We start from the raw sequence: 22,451 nt of genomic DNA on the forward strand, positions 1-22,451 counted from the left end.
ATTTATATACCGCTTTTCTGGTCATCGGATTACTCCTCTGACTTTATTCAAGGCAGTTTACATAGGCAGGCATTTCTAAATCCCTCAAGGGGATTTTTACAATCATAGAGGTTCTCTCTTTCAAAAACCAACAACATTTCAGAATGGATCTTCCTGGTTTGGTCTCACTTCTGGCCTCCAGTTTTCCCACGCAGGCTTATAAGCAGCTCCATCTCTCACATGGAGGACAGCCAAGATGCTTCTTGCTCATACCGAGAGCAGGTGGAATCACTTAGCTGGGCTTGTCAGCTGCTTCAAGGTCTCGCCATTCTCAGCTGTTCAGGGAGCTGCCAGTGTCCTTGAACTGGCAACCTGCTGATGTTATCTTCGGGTTAATGGAGGCTCTACCCCCTAGACCAGACCTCCTTCCCATGGTTTCACTTACTTGTGGAGGTTCCAGAACAGAACCCCTGTGGATACGGGGGGACGCCTGTATGCAAAAATATTCTCAAGCAATTTAGCCTCAGTTTTTTTCCTAATGGTAATAGCCTTTCAGCCCAGGCCTGTCTGCCCCAGGCAACTGGGCCCTGGAAAAATGTTGCCTTCCTTTGCTTTTGCCCAGACTCCTGCCACCCTTGCTACCTTTGCTTGCCAGCAATGGTTCAGTTTCATTCGCTGCTCAATGGCAACAGTCTTACTTTCTTCCCGATCCTATATGCTGCCTCTAATGGTGACTACTGTTTTTAGAATTCAATTATTGTTGGGGTGAAGAGTCAGGAAAAAATGGAGATTTCATAAACTGTTTTGAGTATTTTTAGGGGGTAGCACTAATTGATGTTATAACATTGCAAAAACTTCTTATTGTTGCCAAGAACTGAATTTTTCATGAAGAATAACCAATTCGTCTAGATGTGTTGCATTGTCTTCTCTCATTCACATTTTCCATCTCTCAGCCAAGCACCTTTCATGAGCAGTACAGTTATTTGAAAACATAGGAAGTACAAAATTACTTCCTATGAGTTTTTTAGCGTATTATGATTTCATTGGCCATAATCCAGCACAGTGAGGTGCTGCATTTAAGCCCATTGAAATTGACAGGTACAAGCACATCTAACTGTTGGATTCTGGTCAGTGTTAGTCATGTTCTAAATAAAAAAATATTTTCCTCTTTTTAAAAAAAGGCATTCTGAACATGACTATATACACATAAAACAATAATTTGCATTACCACCATCAAATGTTGTACTAACACAGTCAAAATTCTTTTTCTTGTTTCTAAAATTGTACTGATGTTTTTAAACTAGCCTACTGACTGTATTTTACTTCCCAAAGTTTCAGTGGCTGTTTCTTGACAGGGTTTCATATAGAATGCTTTTATAATAATTAGCTAAATTGTCAATTTTTTCTGTTTCTTTAATTATAATCTGTTTTTATTTAACTATGTTTGTTAAAGAGATGCTCTTGGAAATTTTTTTTAGTACTCTCAGTCTTACATTCTGCTCAGAGTTGATTCTTTCTGCAAAACATCATGTTGCTTTTTCCTGCTCATATATCAGCTGTTATTTTTCTTTCTTCTTTATTTCCTTTCCCCTTCTCTTATTTTCCCTTTGTCTTCAGCCTTTTCTGCAAACTTGGAGTTCTTGTCAGGCATAGGATTTCACTGTTTGGTAAGGAGACCCTTGACAAATACTTGTGTGAGCATCCCTTGATTTTCTTTGCCATTATTTGCAACTTCTGTGCTGCTTTGTTGCATGTTGCATGACTGCATGGCCAAGAGCATGATGTTTGTCAACCACTAATAATCCCTTAGGCTAGTCAATCACAGTGATTTTTCTATTGTAACCTAAAAGTTCAGTAACAATCCTAACTTTGTATTGTTTGTTGAAAGCAGTTGCCTTATTAAAGTCATGCATATGTGTTAGCCACAACAATATTTTAATGAGAGGTATTTTGAATTTATTCAAAATCATATTTTGAATTATTGTAGTCCTTTCCTTTTTCTGACTGTGAAGTGCCATGACAGTAGCAGGTAGTGGAAGCCCCATGCATTTATGTATCATGGCTGTTCAGTACAGTCCAGTAACCTGTACACTGTGAGGATATTGCATTTGTGCAGTAATCCTGTATACAATGGGAATGTTACATTTCTGCAGTTCCCTCTGGGGTTGTGCTGCGTGCTGGAAAAATGAGCAGATTCACTGCTCTGCTTTCTGCACATGGAAACTTGCATGAGGCCCCACTACATCTAGACTGCATCTAAATTCCATATAGACTTATAGCATGGGTCTGCAGGACCATTCCCACAATATGCAAGATGGTCTGTGTGCAGTGTGAATGATTCCAGAACCCTTTTGTGACTTTTTCAAGCTGTTGGGGAACTATTTTATTTCTCTAATGGATGAGTGAAACTGTTAACCTCCATGAACATTTATATAGCTGAAGAGTAATTTCAGTCTGGATCATGACCATTTCAGAAGCATACATTTGAAATAGTTTGTTGAGAAGTACTGTGAATATACTGAGTGCCATATTTTGGATTCTCATAGTCCTTGGTAAACCATGTGAGTATAATTTTGTGAAGATGACAGCTGAAATAGATGTACTTACCTAAACTGTGACTGCTATTTTGGTATAACATAACTATATACAGTGTTACTTACTGAATTTCAGCAGTCTAAACCCCCAAGCAACACAGTGTTGTTTCTGAAGTAGTTTGTTTTGAGATACTATATGATTTGAAGTCTAGCACAGTTATGACTTAATTATCAAAATTTTTTGAAATTTTGGGTGTGATATTTTGAAGTTTTTTCAAACAGTTGGATCCTAAGGATCTTTTTTAGTGCAAAACACTTGCAGAAATTGTGTTTTGTGTTGGTGTATCCTGAGGATATCCTGTTCCATGCATGATAGCAAACTCAGTCAATGATCTGACTGAAGAAGAGAGGTTTAAACAGTGGCAGAGCCTTGGTCAAAACCTTGAGCACCTCTGAGGGGAAACTGATATTCAGGCTAGCTGCTATTTTCTGAAAGGTTCAGGTATCGGTTCAGCAAGAATCTGGAGTTCACTGATGGTGTGTGTGTGCATGAGAGAAAGAGCCCAATCCTATCCAATTTTCCAGCACTACTGTGGCCTTTCCAGTGGGGTATGTGCTACATCTTAAGGTGGGGGGGGGGGCAGTCACAGAGAACTCCTCAAGGTAAGGAAACATTTGTTTCCTTACCTTGTGTTCTGCCAGATTCCCAGTCCAAGCTCCGCCTGGAGAATTATGCCCACTTTTAGCTAATTAGCTCCCCTTTTTCCCTCAAAAATGACCCTGGTTCTGCTCTGCAGTACTGCTGGACCCCACCACCAGGGTAGCTCACCTGTTCAACCTGCAGAGGTCCTCTCTCCTGCCAGCAGCCCCTTGGTCCTCAGCAGGTCTTGTGCACAGCAGCCACACACCAAACTCCAGTGTCTCCAGCAGCCTCCAAAGTCCATTCACCAATCAGCCTATTAGCCATTAATCCAGTTTGTCCTCAAGCTTTCCTCCTCCTGCTACCCACAAACCTTTCCTGTCTCAGGTGCTCCTTATATCCCTGAGGGCCCTATTGCCTTCAAGTGGCTGCAGCTGTACAGCACACTCTGCTGGATGCCCAGGCCTTACCCTTAAAGGGGCCACTGCTGACACCACACCCTACCTCCTTGCCAGATCTTCCTCAATTCCAATACACTTTGGGGCTGCAGTGAGGCTGCATCAGCATTGTAAGTTGGATAGAATTGAGCCCTGAGTGAACCGCTTTTAGAGGTTGACTTTGTCCATTCGAACTGAGGAATGTTTTGTCTTAAAGAATCCTTGCCTAACTTTGTAACTAAATGGGGGAGATGTTGATTTCTATACAGGGCCTCAAAAGAGTCATTGGAATGAAGAGATGGAAAGAGCAGGAATGAGTGAGAGTGTTGGATTGGCTTTGGCATTGTCCTCCTAAAGGGTCATTTGGGCTGGGGGAAGCTCTGACTTGCTCCAAAGGAATTTTCCTTCTATCTTGTCTCCTGGTTATTTCAATATGCCCTTGGACTGAGGGGATTCCAGTCCTGGGGTCAGGACAGAGGAAGTCCTAATCAGTTCTGACTCATTGTTAATTAAAAACAAATGATGCGCCTCTGGGTAAACTTTGGGAATGAGGGCCTGTATCCATTCCAGATGGCACACACCTTGTACATGATGTGGCTGTGATGTGTATTGTGAGAAGTGCTGTACCTGCAGTGGTGTCAGGTGGACCTGCTGGACCTTATCGGTTGTCTCACCTGCTGTGTTCAATGAATTGAATTGGGCTGTTACTTATTAAAAACCAACCATTAAAGCTACAGCTGGCTAGAAGCAATGCGTTTTGTTTCAATTTTAATTTTTGTTACTGCTGAAGAAGCAGTTTTGATTTTCATTGTATTTTTGCATCTTTTTGCCCAAGTCCTTGACACTAATAGCAACCTAGGTAGATCTGTGCAAATGCCTCTAAACAGCGCTGCTGCAACACCGGACACTGGGCCCCATATGGCATTCTGTCAACCCCTTGATGGAGCATAAGTCACTAGCACTGCTACTGAGAGAAAAAGTTCAGGAATCAGCCTGGCTGGATTAACCTTCTGGTCAGCAAGGTCTCTCAAACAGTGCCCAGACCAGCAAACCTATTATGCCTCCCAAAGTCTGATTTTTAAGGCTACAGGGAACTGAGCCTAGTTCATAGGGCGCAGCTCAAAGGAATTCTTCTATTTCTGGAAGCAAGAGAGCTGTGCAATCTCTGAGCTACTCTGAGCAAACTCAGGGAAACTGCCCAACCATGCTGAACGAATGCTTAAGCAAGGGCCTCTTGTACTTTCTGTAAGAACCCAGTACTATCCCCCCACCAAGTTGTTAGCACACTCATCCCCTTCCTGTTCCCTTCTCTCCTTTGTTTGGATACACAGCTTACTAGGGATAAGCCTTGGTAGACTGAATCCACTGCTGCCAGCCAGAGGGGCTCCCTGAGCAGAACCCTCCTCCTGGAACAATACTGAACCTCCAGGGTCTCTATCAAAATCTCACAGTAGCGCTTGCAGAGTGAGGAAACATGGCAATCCACTGTACTTCCCATACTATGAATCAGGTTGATTCAGAGTAAAATGTTTAAAAAGATTTATTAAAAGTCTAATAAAAGAAAAGGAAATACCATATGAACAGGAAAAAAAAGTAAGGAGAATTGAATTTGTCAGGAAAGGGGTTTTTTAATTTAAACTTCAATAACCCTAATCGCCAGCAGATGGCACTGAAGCACTGCAGAATGTCATGCATGCATTGTTGGAGCTTTACATCAGATTTTGAAAAGGGCCTGTTTGAAAGAGGTTTGTTCATTCATTCATTTAACCTTTATTGGCATAATAAAGAGGCTTGTTAATACAGTTAGAGAAGACAACTCTAAAATCAATATAAAATTCTTACGGTTTTTATACCTACACCTTGTGTGATTTTACCTGGGTTTGGAGCTCACCAACTCTTTACATTTGCATGTTGCAAGGGACTTCTCCTTCCTCAGGTTCTCAGGCTGTTAAAACAAAAACCATTGGCTTCTATCTACCTGTGAGTTTTATCTTTCAGCTGTAATGATGTCCCCTGTTTCTCTGATTGGACACATCCGCCTGCAGCTTCTGTGGGCATCACAATGACTGTTCAGGCCGAAATATATCACATCTGGTTTTTCTGTAAAACCAGAAGTGACATTTTTATGCCTTTAAAAGGCATTAGGAGGGCTGGGGAAGCCCTTCCTAAGAAGTGACTTCCGGTTTTTGCATAAAACTGGACCCAACTTTTTTTTTTTTGTTTAAATGGCAATTCTGAGGCCCACAGAGGCCATGGGTGGACACATGCGCCTCTCCAAGGCTTAGAAGGACCCTCCAGAGGTAAGGGAAGCTCAGCGTCTCTCACCTTTGGAGTGTGGGGGCATCCCCGGTATCTGTGGATTCAGCTATCCTCAGGGGGTTCTGGGGCACACCTGTACACGTAAAATATTGATATTTTATGATATTTTATGTTTATCAGCTTGCAGGCAAAACAGGGCCACCCGCAGACAGTGGTTTCTACATACTCTGTAGTTTCATAGAAGCAGGCTGTAGACTAAAAGAAAAATAGAAAACCATCTGAAAACTGCCTGATGTGGACTGAGCATGCTCAGTAGGCCCCAGGAACCGTGAGATGTTGAGGTCACAGTTGAAGAGAGATAGTAGCAGACTATGGAGGGTAGCACAAGGAAAGAAAATTAGCCTGCTTGAGCCAATTAGACATTAGGGTTGGGGAGATGGAACATCTGTTGTGGGTCCCTTCTACATATATTGTTTACAGCCTTTGCATTCTGCAAGTTATCAATTTAAATGAAAAAGGTATATGTCATAACGTGGGTGCTGCAAGGAAGTTTTTACCTGAAAAGTTCATTACTTTATTCATCATGGAGGAACTCTATTTTCAAGTCTAGATGATATATAGACTTCCAAATCTAATGCACTGAAGACTGAAATTTCTGTTTTAGGTAGGACTTCACGGTTGCCCCTATTTAAGAGACACAAAGATTTTATTGTATCCTTAAGACCACCATTTATTTGCCACATTTGATGAAATATGCTTTGTCTGCGTCAGCCATTTGTGGTGATGCGTCATTGTTTCTATTTTTGGCATCTATTAAAAGGACTGAAAGAATATTCCAAAATGTTCCTCTTGAATATTTAAATTATGCAGAGGATTTTCTTCTAATGTGATTTTTTCCGCTTGTAAATTCAGCAGGACTAGCAGCAAAAATGTAGGAATAGTGTAATACAAAATCTGTTTTTTTCCTCCTTAGGAAATGATGCAACCTCAATAGTTAATTGTCTTCATATCTTGGGGCAGACTTTGGATGCAAGGTAAAATGCTGAATATAGTTCATTAAATACTTGCTCTCGCTCCAAGAAAAGTCCATAGTGCCCTAACACTCATTTGCAACAGAATGCTCAGTTGTTTATTTCATAATGGAGATCTGTTACTAAACTTGAAGCAATAGAAATGAATTCAGCCAAGGGAAAGCCAGCTGCACCTAAAGCCCTTTAAAAACTTTGAACACATATTTCAGAACTCTAGTGCCATTTCTTACGCTCAGTGTTGGTATGCTTGCTTTAAAATTTCCAAGAATGTCCATCTTGAATGAAAGAAACTACAATTCCTGACCTAAATATTTACTTAGGACTAACTAGTCCATGTTGCAGGGTCAATCAGATGTTTGCATAGTTGCACACATATTACTTGAGTGTATGGAATTTACCAGAAGTATAGCTGTGTACGGTGAAGGCGTCATAATTGACCACCTCTTTCTTAACACGGCCAAATATACTCAAATATTATGCCCCCTGCTAATATGGTATTAGTTTAAAATTCCATTACTTTATTGTAATAAACTATAAACTCCTCTTTTTAGCGGGGGGGGGGGTAACTAGCCCACCTCACTCCAGCAGTGTAAGAAGATAAGAACATAAGAACAGCCCCACTGGATCAGGCCATAGGCCCATCTAGTCCAGCTTCCTCCATCTCACAGCGGCCCACCAAATGCCCCAGGGAGCACACCAGATAACAAGAGACCTCATTCTGGTGCCCTCCCTTGCATCTGGCATTCTGACATAGCCCATTTCTAAAATCAGGAGGTTGTACATGCACATCATGGCTTGTAACCCATAATGGATTTTTCCTCCAGAAACTTGTCCAATCCTCTTTTAAAGGCGTCCAGGCCAGATGCCATCACCACATCCTGTGGCAAGGAGTTCCACAGACCAACCACACACTGAGTAAAGAAATATTTTCTTTTGTCTGTTCTAACTCTCCCAACACTCAATTTTAGCAGATGTCCCCTGGTTCTGGTGTTATGTGAGAGTGTAAAGAGCATCTCTCTATCCACTCTGTCCATCCCCTGCATAATTTTGTATGTCTCAATCATGTCCCCCCTATGGTGCCTCTTTTCTAGGCTAAAGAGGTCCAAACGCCGTAGCCTTTCATCATAAGGAAGGTGCCCCAGCCCCGTAATCATTTTAGTCGCTCTCTTTTGCACCTTTCCCATTTCCACTATGTCTTTTCTAGTGGCTGTCTGCTGGTGTTCTTTTGCATCTTTTTAGATTGTGAGCCCTTTTGGGACAGGGGGCCATTAGTTATTTGATTTTTCTCTGTAAACTGCTTTGTGAACTTTTAGTTGAAAAGTGGTATCTAAATACTGTTAATAATAATTATGCATTTCAATAAATTCACTATTCTTCCTTATTAGTTCTAATGTTGCAATGATCCATTGTCAATGTAAACACGCAGTTAAGATTAGCTTTTTATCTGCAGCACTTCCATATACATTTCAACACACAGCTTTTCCCAGTAAGGCTATGATTCACTACTTTGTGGATTTCTGCTGCCCTCTTGTGACATTTTTCTGACCAGTTAAGACTGTTTTCACATTTGTACTTTATATAGAGAGAATCTCTACTACATATATAGTAGAGTCGAAGGAATTGTGTATTTTAATTTGTAACATAATGTCATTTTATGTGAATGTAATGTGTAGGACTGTGATGAAGACTGGTCTTGAGTCTGTTAAGATGGCTTTGAGGACATTTTTGGATAATGCTGCAGAGGACCTGGAAAAGACAATGGAAAACCTTAAGCAAGGACAGTTTACACATACCAGGAGTCAGCCAAAAGGAGTGACACAAATAATTAATTATACTACAGTGGCTCTCCTGCCTGTGCTATCTTCCCTATTTGAACATATTGGACAGCATCAGTTTGGAGAAGATCTAATACGTAGGTGTTATTTCAACATACCATACAATTTAAACTGTTTATTATTTTATGTCTGAGATCACTACCTTCTGACTTCCAATAAACTACAATATATATTGCATATAGTACATTTGTGACCCTCCTGGGCCGGCGCAAGTTAGGATTACACCCTTAGTTTCTGTGATGTTAACTAGTCTCTACTATTATTCATAACTCCACTATATAAAGTTTACACAACACCACTATTCACCATATGCTTTATGAATAACTATGTGCCCTATGTTAATGTGTGAGTGCAATAGTACTGTATTTAGATTCAAACTTGTTGTGAATTTGATAGGAGGTTATAATTATAACCCTAGTTTTAGTACATGCATATTAATTCCATAGAAAATGGTAATACTTCAAATGGTTTTCTGTAGGTTTATATTCCTTTCTTAGCTACTGTTTGTGTTGCAATGAAAAACAATGCATTAAACATTCATTATTATTTATCTTCCTATTTTCTTTAGTGGAAGATGTACAGGTCTCTTGTTACAGAATATTAGCAAGCTTGTATGCTCTGGGAACCAGCAAGACTATCTATGTGGAAAGGTAAGTGGAAAGCATGCAATGTTCAATGTTTTGTGAATGTCTAGGATTAAATCCCCAGTCTTTTGATATCTGGGGTTTTACTATTTACTTCAATAGCGCAAATTAAATTTTCAGATTTAAATTACAGGTTTACACCCTTGTATCTCACTCACTCACTTACTTCTTCTCTCTACTCACTCACAGGCAACGGGCAGTTGCAGCAGGATTCTTTTTAGGGAGGGAGCAGTTACATTCCCTGGGGGGGGAGCACAGTACTAAGTTTTGCAGGGAACCTCAACTCACCATGTAAGCTGCCCCTCGCCCTTGGAGCCATTCTAGGTGGCAAGAGCAACACAGAAGACACACCTCCATGTTGTTCGTGCCACCCAAATGGGCTGTGATGGTGATGGGATGGGGCAGCTTACATGGTGCACTGAGGTGCCCTGCAAAACTTAGCGCTGTGTCCCCTCTCTGGGAACTATACTGGCAGGGAGGAAGAGGTAAACTCCCTACAGCTGCTTCATTTTCTGACAGATGGTGGGGGGGGGCAAGCTGATTTTCCCATTGTCATGATGTTCATCCTGGGAGGCAGGAGGTACAATCTCTCAGGGATTCTTAGTTCTTTTACTGATGGCAGAGGCCAGAGGATATCTTCACTTGCTTCTCCAGGCCAGGCTGATATAGGCCTTCAAAGTTGAAACCAGCATTTTGGGTTGTGCTCAGGATAAAATCAAATGGATGTGCAGAGTTGATCTGGTTTATATAATGGACACCTGGTTGAATGAGGCAAGAGGAGTTGTTAAACTCTTCCAGCTCTGCCTTCAAGGTTTCATCAGCAGGCAACATCTGGTAGGTGGGATTACGGTGGCCTGTTCTGAGTCTGTCTTGCTGTCCTGGACAGCAGCTGCTTAATTTTGAATGTTTTGTTTTTTATGGTGGAAGCACAGGACAGAATTGACATTCTGTTGGTGTCTTATCCATCCATTCCATCCACTATGCTACCCAACGGAGCTGACTGGGGTGGTCTAAGAAGTGGTGCTGGAATTGCACAGGAACTTGACATCCATGCTGAACTGGGTGTGGATTTCATGTTATTTACCCATAGGTCTATCTTATATAGAATCTGAGTCCATGCATCTTGCAGGATACCAAATTCATTTTCTCATTCATGGTAAAGGCAGAGCAATGCAGAAGACTTCATGCTTGGTTCCTTTCAGTGAGAAGAACCTCATCTAGTTCTAGTCCTGCCAGCTTCAAGGCAACCCAGCTTTCACATATCCTAAGGTTGGGACCACTTCTCTGGGAAGTTTGGGTAGTATCTCCCTTGTGGCAGTTAGTCAGGGCCAATGAAAGAAAAGATGCACAAAGAGAAGGGACTTCACCTTGGTTTTGAGATAGGCTACAACTAGCCAACGGTTAGCAGTGGTCAACACCGAATTTGTTATAAAGCTTCATTGACATCCAATTGTTTTTTATATAACAGCTTCTGCTTCCCCAATCCTTTCCCCCCATCTCCAGTTAAGGAGCATGGACTTTTCCCCAAGGAAGCAGGGAAAGGGAGTGCTGTTCACTCAGCTTCCTTTGTCTCTCACCTGGCTCTATACATGCAAGAGTGTAATGTTCTAGAAAGCGGCGTAGCACTCACAAAAATTGACAGAATAGCTTCTGGTTCTTGAAGTTTTGATCGAGGAGACCAGGCTCAGGAAGGAAAGCTCCTGATCCTCACTTGACACTCACATAAAGAGAGGAACTGTATGCTTGATGGGTCTTCGCACAGAAAGGGAAATTAGGATAGGAAGTGCAATATGCCTGCATTGTCCCTGCCTCCTCCACCCAGGTGTGAGGTCTGCCTCCAGGGATTCATGGAATGCTATGGTTATATCGCTCCCAATGCCAGAATGCACTTTCAATCTTTTTGTTGGTTCAACAAAAAAGGAGAGAAGATTTTCCCCTCTCCAGCTTAACTTGCACCTTCCATCCCCTTTTTGGAGATCCTGAGGAAGGACTTAGGCAGAAGCTCTTAACCAAAAATGGAGGCCTGGACTTCAAGGGCACCTAAAGTCCCATGCTGCCTGTTGGCATACTGTGGACCCAAGGTCCCTGATCAGGTTGGGCTCCAGGCCCCTAGGAATCTAGCTCCTTCCTTGCAACTGGGTGTGATGGCTGCCTCCTCTTCTGCTTTTGGTCTCCTGACAGACTCCTGCAGCAGGCTTTCCTTTCCTTCCCAGGCTCTTCTCCATTTTCTTTTTTGTCTCCCCAGTTGGGTCACAACCTCCATGCCCCCACTTATCTCCTCCTTTCACTCCTCCTGCATGCCTGGGCTTCCCACACCTCTTCCTCATCTTACCCTCTTCCAGTGTCCAGTATCTAGCTTTCATCTCATTCTCCCTGTTTCTGGACCCATGTCTTGTCTCTTTTTCCTTCTTTTTCCCTTTCCTGGTTTTCAACTCTCTTTCCTCCTTCATCTTCTGTTGCAGTCCACACTCCTCTTCTTCACTGCCACAAGGAACTTTTTGAAGTCTGGAACCAGCCCCAGAATTCCCCTGCCAGGTGCTGCTTGTCAGCCAGACTGTCTGGTAGCTGTGAGCAAGTGACTGCTGTTGATGTCATTGGCTGTTGGTCTGCCACCCAGGTGATTGGTGGGACTTCACTTCCCACCCACCAGCTTTTCACACCTTTTCAGGGCTTACAGCTTATCCTTATACAACTGTCAGTTCAATCCTATCTTGCGCTGGAATAGGCAGGTGAGGAGGCCTGCACTGTACCCAGCACAAGATCTCCCTACTCCCAGGTAAGCCACTACAGTCCCAATGGGTCTCCTTGGACCTGCCCCACCTCAGAAGGTGACGCAAGTCAGAGGAGAATGGAGCTACTTGGAGCTGTGCTACTCGGGGAATGGAGTTGGGATCTGGCATAACATTGGATTCCAAACCTGCCTCCGCTCCCTGCCCGCCTACCCCCTGGAATGCCCTCCGCCTGTCCTCCCCTTGTGCTGAGTTCGGCTGACGCAACCTTCCCTCCCCAGGTCAGTGCGGAGGCTGGATGCAGCCTCCGTGGGCTAGCTCAGCTGACACACGAGGAGTCGCAAACATGCACAAGATTAGGATTGCACCCTGTATGACTTAGGCCCAAATCCTAACCAACTTTTCAGCACTGGCATCGCTGTGCCAATGGGGCATGTGCTGCATCCTGCAGTTGGGGGTCAGTCATGGAGGCCTCCTCAAGGTAAGGGAATGTTTGTTCCTTTACCTCGTAGCTGCATTGCCCTTATGTTAGTGCTGGAAAGTGGGTTAGGATTGTGCCCTTAGACAACAGTAAGCGGATGTATGACAACTTAGACAAATGTAAGCAGATGTATGAATTTGCAGGGATCTGCAGGCTAGGCAACCAAATTCTCATAGGATCTTGGCTCCCAAGACAAAGGAGTAGGTGATTTGTATCCAAAAAGGGGATACCTAGAGTGTGGTCCAGGTGGACATATAGAAAGAGCATAATGGAGGATTATCAGAGTTCAGATATGGGGATTTAGTGCATTTGATAGTTTCTGTGTATATCCTCTTGAATTGCAATCGAAAACCAAAGAGTTCTTGGACTGAATGACCAAAGCGCTCTGATAGCTGTGTACCCAGATGCACTTGAATGGGATGAAGATGGTTTTTCTGAGCTCAGCAAGAGAGCTGCTCTTGGATGATGGTCAGGACAGGGTCTGAATTAGGAAAATAAGAGAGCAGAAGCTCTTTAGCAGAGATAGTGTGACTGAAGGCCCAATCCTAACTGTGCAGAGGACCCCTACACATGCTTGAAGGTCCTTTAGATGTATAGCCTGGGCTTTTTAGATCTTGACTATAATAACAAATAACTATGGTTATTTGAGAAGAGAAGAACAATTAAATTACTCATTCTCATAATTCCTTTATTTATTGTATATAAACTTTTTTATTTTATAAATAATTGTATCTAATATTAATGCAGTTGTCCAGGCCTATGTGCCTGTGGACATTTAAGTTTCTGTATTAGGAGTAATGATCTGCTTGAGAAGGTTACAGTTCATAATAAAATGAGGGATGATTGTGAAATTGTTTAAAGTACGTTCAGCCAATGAAGGTGTATAAATATTGATGGGATTTTTTTTTTAATTTGCAGGCAACGCTCAGCTTTAGGTGAATGCCTAGCTGCTTTTGCTGGTGCCTTTCCTGTGGCATTTTTGGAAACTCATCTGAACAAACACAACACACATTCTATTTACAACACTAAGACCACAAGAGACAGATCAGGTACATAGATGCTAACAGTCTCTAAAAGTTGAATTTCATATACAGGCCATGCCTCGTTATCCACGGGGAGGTCTGTTCTGGAATCCCCAATGTAAAAAAAATATCAGTGGATACCAATCAGTGGAAAAATAGCTTTGAAGACCCATTTCTGGGTTTCTTGCTTCTCCATTGTCGCCCCATAATGCATTGGTATAGACACTATACCATATTCAGCCACTAGATGGGGTGAATAATGGAATCTAGTGGAATAAAATTATAATTATTTAACAGCATGAATGTCGGAAATTTTATTTTGGTGCTTTTATCCTTGTTACAAGACGTTTGAAGGTAAACCTTGGTATCAGTGCTAAGTCAAATCAGTGGATACCAAGGTCCCACCTGTATTATCTAGATTTCACTGCATGTGTATTACTTTTCAGTATATGACCTTTCTCAAAGTACAGGACAATTACTACTCACTTTTGGTTTGTGATGTGGTTCCTGTTTTTTGATGGATAAGACTGGTATCTTTGATGGATGAGGGCCCAATCCTATCCAATTTTCCAGTGCCAGTGCTTCTGTGCCAATGGGGTATGCACTGCTGCCTGTGTTGAGGAGGCAGTCACAAAGGCCTCCTCAAGGTATGGGAACATTTGTTCCCTTACCTCGGGGCTGCTTTACGGTTGCACGGGTGCTGGAAAGTTGGATAGGATTGGGCCCTAAGGCAGGTGTCAAGGAGAACTCAGCAATTTTCCATTGAAATCAGGGAAGTTAACTTGCACTTAACATGCATAAGATTTATATACAAGTAATACTTATAGACACATTTTATTTCAAAACTTGATAGGTCTCTCCTCATTTTTTATTTTCAACTTTGGCTGTGAAACTTCATAGCTATGAGATTCCAAATATCTGAGTATCAGATGTTTGCTTATGCATCATCCTCTTGAAACCTAGACTATCTAGTTTAATTTTGTTTTGATTCATTCACTTTCAAATTTGTTTGAAATTGAGATACAATAGAATGAGATACAATATAGCCGCCTTGAACATTTGCTTCAGCATGGGAGAGGTGGGATATAAATTCAATCAATCAATCAATCAATCAATCAATCAATCAATCAATAAAGGTAAACATTGTCTTGTTGCTTGATAAGAGTAATAAAAGTATACTTTTATCTTAACTAAAATATTAGTAATTTGTGGAAATATATATTGAAAGGGAAAGCTAACCAGGATAGATGCAATTGTGTTTCATTATTGGTGTTCACATAGTTGTAGTTATTACATAGTTATACTTCTGTTATTTTATTCATTTGGACACTTTATATTACCCTTCAGCACAAATGAAATCAGGGCGCTCACGACCCAAAGGTTTAGCACAACAGATTTAAAAAAACACACACACACAGCAGCTAGAATAAAATCAGTCAAAACTTTCACAATTCTTGTTGTTCTAGGACTCGGCTTGCCAAATAGTGTAGATGAGCTTTGTCCAAACATTCCTTCTCTGGAAAAGCTAATGGAAGAAATTGTGGAATTAGCTGAATCCGGTATTCGCTATACACAAATGCCTCATGTAATGGAAGTTGTATTGCCCATGCTCTGTAGCTACATGTCGCATTGGTGGGAACATGGGCCAGAAAACAATCTTGATAAGAGTGAAATGTGCTGCACAGCTTTGACGTCAGAGCATATGAATACTCTTCTGGGAAACATACTGAAAATCATACATAATAACCTGGGCATAGATGAAGGAGCGTGGATGAAGAGATTGGCAGGTAAGATGTAAAGAAACTGACATTTCTCCTTTTTGTTTCAATTACTGTGTAGATATAGTACTTTGTTTCATGCTTTAAGCAGGCCCAGCCCAAGCCTGTCTGGCACCTGAGCAGCGAGGGATGGGTCTAACTTTGATTTATACAATGCTTGCAGTGCACAGTTTTTCCCCACTCTGTGCCAAGCTTTCCATTCCCCCATTCTTGCCTCTGCATGAGTCTCTTTCTGCCTCCTTCCTATCTCTCCCTTTCTTCCAGTGCACTAATTGGTCCTTTCCTTTCTCCTGTTCCTCCCCCTCTCGCTGCCACTGCCATCTCCAAGTCCCACTTGCCTTTTCAAAGGCAGAGAGGGCAGGAATGGAGACACCCTTGTCACTTCATCTACCACTTGAAGAAGAGCAGCACCAGCCAGCTGGGTGAAGCAGTGGCTATGCAGCAGATTGGTGAGAAGTGAAGTGGGTGTGTGGGGTGCTTGTGGGGCACCCCATGCCTATCTGTCAGCCTACCAATCTGCAACGTGAAGTGGCTGTTTCATCTGACCTCATTACTGGGCTGACCTTGCTTTAAGCTGAAAAAGAATCATTTTTATATAGATGCTGAGAAATGTTAAGGCAGATTATTTCAGAAGCATTCCTTTAATTGGAAATGAAATAAAGATAGAACAATGGCATGGGAGGTGGCCAGCATTTTAGAGGCTGAGGGATCCTAAACTATCAGAAGGTGTAATTTGCTTTAATCAGGAGAAAGGAGACTGTGGCAGGGTTTGCCAGAAACCTGGATATGAATAGAAATGAGCAGCATGTGGTAGATGACTTGTAAGTATGCATAACTTGGAGACAGGAGAGAGAACCTAAGCAGAGGAATAGTAGTAATCATCACTATCATAGAACTCTTGCTAGAACACAACATCTTTTACTATAGTTTACTATATGCTGTAATACTGATTTCTTGTGCAGTGTTTTCTCAGCCTATCATAAGCAAAGTGAAACCTCACCTCTTGAAAACACATTTCCTGCCACTGATGGAGAAATTGAAGAAAAAAGCTGCAATGGTTATATCTGATGAAGAACACTTAAGAGCAGAAGGCAGGGGAGATATGTCTGAGGCCGAGCTCCTCATCCTGGATGAGTTTACAACACTAGCTCGGGATCTTTATGCTTTCTACCCATTGTTGATTAGATTTGTGGATTATAACAGGTATGTACAGAGCTGGGCTATAGCAAAAATTTGGGTTATGTAAATATAACCATATTTTGGGAACCTTCATGCCTGCATCCCATGAACCATAGTCACTTTAGGGTACTTTCGTTTTACCCACAGAGCTTCTGGGATATTTCTCCTCTTGAGAAAATTCAAATTGTGCCTTTGTGCTTACTATTATGAGAAACTACGTGATAAGATGCATTTTCTTCTGCAGATGCAGCCTATAGGATGAGGGTTCTGCAGAAGATTCTGATTCAATAATACTGTTGTCTGTCTGGAAGCACCCCACTCTGCTCTGGATGGTACTGTCTTTCTACATCCTGATGATTTGGAATGTCCTTTGGGAGTCACAAAAGAAAAGCACATTTCTTACAATCATCTGAGACTCCCAGAGACATTCCACTCACTACTGTTTTCCTTCAAGAACTTTTATTGAGTTCCAGGATTCTGCTTCACTTTACGTGTGGAGAAAGCAGGCAAGAACTCCAGAGAAGTTCCTTCTGTCTTCTCAGTCTTCTTACCTGTTTTTTGCTTCTCTACTATGGTTAAATTTCATAGTTGCTTCTTGTCAATATAATTTTCTTGTTTGACTATGAGGGCTGAAGGTGTGTTCTACTTTTTCCATTCTGATTTGGGAGAATATTGTTGACATCCCCCTCTGAGGAACCAATTCAAGATGTTTGACTCTGCCTATTGATTCAAAGAGGGGTATTATCCTGTTGATATGGATTGCCACCTGGCAATCCCAGAGAACAGGAATTTCACAATATGAAGTGTTCTTTCTTTTTTTAATGTCAGAGCAAGGTGGCTAAAAGAACCTAATCCGGAGGCTGAGGACCTGTTTAGAATGGTTGCTGAAGTATTCATTTACTGGTCAAAATCCCACGTAAGTTCATTTTTATTTTTGTTTCTAATATAACTAATGAAATTGATATCAAGTGTGCTCTAAGACAGGTGCAACAAGTGGCCTAATCCACTCAAATATATGTACCAAGGGAGAGCTGTTCCAGAAACAGGCCTTGTCACACAGTACATGCAAGTCTATATTGTAATGCTCTCACACACCTCTTTTAATGCAGCTGTGCATGTGTATCACACACATCTACACCACTAATTGCATGTAGAGAGCATTATATATTTATGCTAAACATTGGAATCTGCAAGCATTTTTTACTGTTGGTTATTATAAAATTGCATTAAAAGCATTACGAATGTTTTGATCCTAAGAAGGGCATTAAGAAAAGACTGCATGAGAGAAGATCAGTTTCATTAAAAAATATTAAATTTCTTACCCCCATTTTTTTGTTTTGTTATATATGACAAATGTATTGCCAATATATTTAAACTACATTGTATTTAAATATGATTCAAATATACATTATATTTTTACATCTGTTACAAATATACATTATATTTTTACAGATAACGGACAAGGAAGGAAATGAACCAGGAAGTGTGTTTCTAATAGTGTTTTTCACAAATGTTTTTATATAATTTCAGAATTTTAAAAGAGAAGAACAGAATTTTGTTGTCCAAAATGAAATCAACAACATGTCTTTTCTTATTACTGATACCAAATCCAAGATGTCAAAGGTATAGAAAGCTACAGAATAATATTGTATTGTCTCCATCTTTGGTAAAGACATTTCATCTGCTTTAAGCTTTTGCAGCAAAATTCTCTTTAAAAGAACTGAATTAGTCATTTGTGAGGAAAGCGCCATGTGTATGTGTCTTGACCTTAGCAGCCAGTCTGTAGTTCTTTACCACCTGCACTCTGGTCCCTTAACAAGTCAGGCAGATTGGACTGAGGGAGCAAAAATGAGGTAAAAGTGAAAAATCCTATTATACTAGTGGGGCTTTGTTATCATGGTCACCAAAATCTGTGGTATAAAGTACTTAATGTGCAAAGTGATATATATTTATGTATAGGGCAGGAGGTCTGGTCTAGAGGGTTGAGCCTCCATTTGCCTGAAGATAACATCCGAAGGTCACCAGTTCGAGGCCACCGGCACTGTGCGATCTTGAAGCAGCTGACAAGCTGAGCCGAGCTATTCCATCTGCTCTGAGCGTGGGAGGATGGAGGCCAGAATGTGTGGCCAGATCAAGAAAGAAACATCTGAATGTTGTGGTTTCTTGAAAGATAGAAACCTTCTTTCAAACTGTAAAAATCCCTACGGGGATTTAAATTGCCTACCTATGTAAACCGCCTTGAATAAAGTCTAAAGAGAAATCTGAGGACCAAGAAAGGCGGTATAATAATAATAATAATAATAATAATAATAATAATAATAATAAACTTTATTTATATCCCGCCCTTCTCCCTAAAGGGACCCAGGGCGGCTGGATCAGGCCAAAGGCCCAACTAGCCCAGCATTCTGTCTCCCATAGTGGCCCACCAGCTGCCTCTGGGAAGCCCACAAGCAGAAGAGACAGGCAGTCGTCTCTTCACCATTGCTTCCCTGCAGCTGGTAGTCAGAGTCATGCTGTCACTGACCTTGGAAGTAGCACATAGCGAGAATGGCTAGTAGCCATGGATAGATCTGGCCTCCATGACTTGGTCCAATCTGCTTTTAAATCCTTACAAACTAGTGACCATCGCTGCATCTTGTGGCACCCCTGTGAGATAGGTGACTGTTTTTGCTATTTTACAGATATTTGAAAATGGATTGTTCCTTACATATTGCAGGCAGCTGTTTCTGATCAAGAAAGGAAAAAAATGAAGCGGAAAGGGGATCGTTATTCAACACAGACCTCTCTTATTGTGGCAGCATTGAAAAGACTGCTACCTGTTGGGTTAAATATTTGTGCACCTGGTGACCAAGAATTAATTGCACTAGCAAAAAACAGATTAAGTATGGTAGGTTAACATTATTATGATTATTATTACAGAATATTTTTATACTGCTTTTAAACAAAAACATAAGTGATTTATATAGCAAAAAAAAAAGTGAAAATAGTTACTTTGCCAAAGGGGCTTGCAATCCTAAATAAATAAATGTAAGAGCCACCAGGAAATGGTAACTGGGAGTGATGCTATGCTGGAATGAATAAGGACAGTGGAAATTATTAGGAATGGAAGGAATCAAGAGGTCACCGGACATAAGAGGCAGCAGTAAAACTTCTCCTCTCTGCCCTACTTAGAGCTATACAGTTATCCCTGATAACTGGGCAGAGAGGTACCTTTTAAAGTGGTGGTTCTGTTATGTTCTATTGTTCTGTTGAAACATACCATTTTTTAATAAAGATAATATTTTTACTAAACTGCATATGTGTAATACATTGTACCTATTATGTATATTTCTTAACAGAAAGACACTGAGGATGAAGTTCGAGATATAATCCACAATAACCTTCATTTACAGGGAAAGGTAATTCTAAAGACTTATAAGTTCAGCTTTCTTTGCATTTTCTTTTAACAACAACTTCCTTGTCCACTTTTTAAATAATTGGCTGTTACCTCTGTGAGCGCTGTCATTTTTGCATGCTGCCAAACCAGTAGCGTAGCTAGAGGAGGGGACAAAACAGTAAGTACTGCAGGCAAGCATATGTGCCATGTAAGCAACCCCTCCCACTCGCCGTCGGAGCCTTTCTGGGCAGTGACAGCAACCTGCAGGCAATCACTGAATCAAACAGTGTCTCCTGTGCATTTGCTGTTTTATGCTGTTGCTGCCTGGAACGACTCCAGTGTCGAGTGGGAGAGGCTGCTTGCATAGCGCATATGGCACCTGGAGTACTTACTGTTCTGCCCCCCAGCTACGCAACTGTGTCAGTCCTATCTTTTTGCCTTATGTTTCATGGGGAATAAGACCAGTGTGTTTTACTATTCATTATTGCTGTAGTGTGTCTTTTAAAGATGCTCAGTTTAGTTGCCTGCAACTACTTAATTATGCTTATTACAGCACAATCCTATGCGTGTATACTCAGAAGTAAGCCCCCTTGTGTTCAGTGGGGCTTACTCCCTGAAAAGTGTGTATATAGGATTGTAGCCTATGTGGCATACTCATGAAATCTTCTCTGTCATGGCTCATCATCAATCACAGTGTCACTTCAAAGACCTATTCTGGCTGCTCTGTGGAAGCTGCTTGAATTCCTTCTGTGTGGCAGAAAATCCACAAAGTAGTCATAATATAACAGTAGCTCATGACATACATTATATTTATCAATTGAAAAGTATCTCTAACAGTGTATTCCTGGTGGCATCTGATACTAACATGGAAATGCTCGATGATTGTGTGATCCTGCTGCTGAGCAACTATCTCATGTTAAGGCCTGTCCATAAGTCTGTCCATAAGCCTTATAAGTCCATAAGTCTGAGTGGTGACTGTCATATTTACAACCAAATCCCATGTGGGCCTTATGCCACTGGAACTAGCATTCTGACAGTGTGAGGTCTTTGATGGTTGCCAAAATGTGACACACCATCCAGCTGGGCCACCACCACAAGCAGCAAGTAGTGGCGGCGGCAGCAGCTGACCAGCAGATCCTGCACTTCCCCTGGCGCTGGTAAGTCAGCGGTTATGCAGCCACGCTTCAAGCAAGTTGATTCTTATTTCTGATGCCTCATTTAGGTTGTGAAATCTCTTCTTTTTACAGCTTGAAGATCCTGCCATTAGGTGGCAGATGGCTCTTTACAAAGATTTACCCAACAGGACTGAAGTGACTTCAGATCCAGAGAAGACAGTGGAACGGGTTCTGGATATAGCGAATGTACTTTTTCATCTTGATCAGGTTAGATGTCTTTTATATTTTAACATTTATTTAAAGTACTTCAGTTTGTTGTCTAAAATATCTCTGGCTTTTCATAGATGTATCTATTTTCATAGGTGAATCTTTCCCAGCCCCACGCAGCCATTAAGTTTTAACTACCTTTTTGTAGTTTCGCTGCAAGCACAAGTGAATCTTGCTTTACTTTGCTGTTGAACTGAAGAACACAGTGTGCAGTTAACCAGCCTACACACTAGAAGGCACTAACTGAATGTTAATAGGAAGCTCCTGCTTCCTGTTAATGTTCAGTATCCTTTCTGCTGTATGCAAGCTCATTCCTCACTTTAACAACAAAGTACACAAAGGTTCACTCACACGACTACAAAAGCAAAAGGTAAATTTAATGGGCATGTACGATGGGGTGCTATTGTTGTCGTGTTCTCCATACCCTTGGTTTCTAGTATCAGCTGAGGAGGGGAGCTTCACATACCAGGGCATGCCTGTTTTGGTTTTTATTATGTTTAATGGTTTGAAAGAGCTATTCTGCACTTTCTAGTCTAGTCTGGAGTACAGGATTGCTACCTTTGATTTCTATCTTTGCTACCTTTGATTTCACCCAGTGCAGTTGTTCAGGGCGTCACCTACCCAGTGTGCAGACGCAGATCTACTTGGCAATGACATGATGATATCTTTACAGCTTGCTGCTTGCTTCCAGCTTCCTGCTTCCAGCTTGCTGATCCTCTGCAGAGCATGAAGCAGCTTGTCACTCATGAGAATACAAAGAAGCAGCTTACAGTGGCCAAAGACAGCCAAGGAAAAGACTTTGGAGGTTGCCTCAGCGGGGAGGCACCCTTGCTTGGGCATCTTCAGCCACTGTGAACCAAGTTGCTTCTTTGTGTTTTCTGAAACATGCAAAGTGGCTTGTCACTTATGAGAACATGAAGAAGCAACTCCACTTGCAGCGGCCAAAGATGGCAGTGAGGATGACACACTTGGTCAGCCGTCTTCAGCTGCTGGGAGCTGAGTTGCTTTTCTGTGTTCTCACAAGTGGCTTGGAGTGGGCAGAAGAAGTGGCAAGCTTTTATAGTAGTGTTACCCCCTCAATTGGTGTAACCCGGTACACCACATCCCCCTAGTGATGCCCCTGAGGGGAGGTGCAAGCTGGACAA

The 22,451-nt window shown here is 41.6% G+C and overlaps 1 protein-coding gene across 10 annotated transcripts in view; it reads left to right on the plus strand.

The window, feature by feature from the left end:
- Positions 1-22,451, plus strand: part of RYR2 (ryanodine receptor 2) — a 383,349-nt gene that overhangs the window by 272,742 nt on the left and 88,156 nt on the right. For all 10 annotated transcript variants that reach the window (XM_066617218.1, XM_066617226.1, XM_066617235.1 and 7 more), the window contains 12 exons: positions 1,597-1,646; positions 6,823-6,883; positions 8,554-8,792; positions 9,284-9,365; positions 13,488-13,618; positions 15,058-15,378; positions 16,332-16,572; positions 17,377-17,464; positions 18,079-18,171; positions 19,265-19,435; positions 19,887-19,946; positions 21,172-21,306. In XM_066617218.1, coding sequence (XP_066473315.1) covers positions 1,597-1,646; positions 6,823-6,883; positions 8,554-8,792; positions 9,284-9,365; positions 13,488-13,618; positions 15,058-15,378; positions 16,332-16,572; positions 17,377-17,464; positions 18,079-18,171; positions 19,265-19,435; positions 19,887-19,946; positions 21,172-21,306 — 1,672 coding nt within the window. The remainder of the gene's footprint in view (positions 1-1,596; positions 1,647-6,822; positions 6,884-8,553; positions 8,793-9,283; positions 9,366-13,487; positions 13,619-15,057; positions 15,379-16,331; positions 16,573-17,376; positions 17,465-18,078; positions 18,172-19,264; positions 19,436-19,886; positions 19,947-21,171; positions 21,307-22,451) is intronic.

Source organism: Tiliqua scincoides, chromosome 1 (genome assembly GCF_035046505.1).
Source record: "Tiliqua scincoides isolate rTilSci1 chromosome 1, rTilSci1.hap2, whole genome shotgun sequence".
NCBI classification, from domain to species: domain Eukaryota; kingdom Metazoa; phylum Chordata; class Lepidosauria; order Squamata; family Scincidae; genus Tiliqua; species Tiliqua scincoides.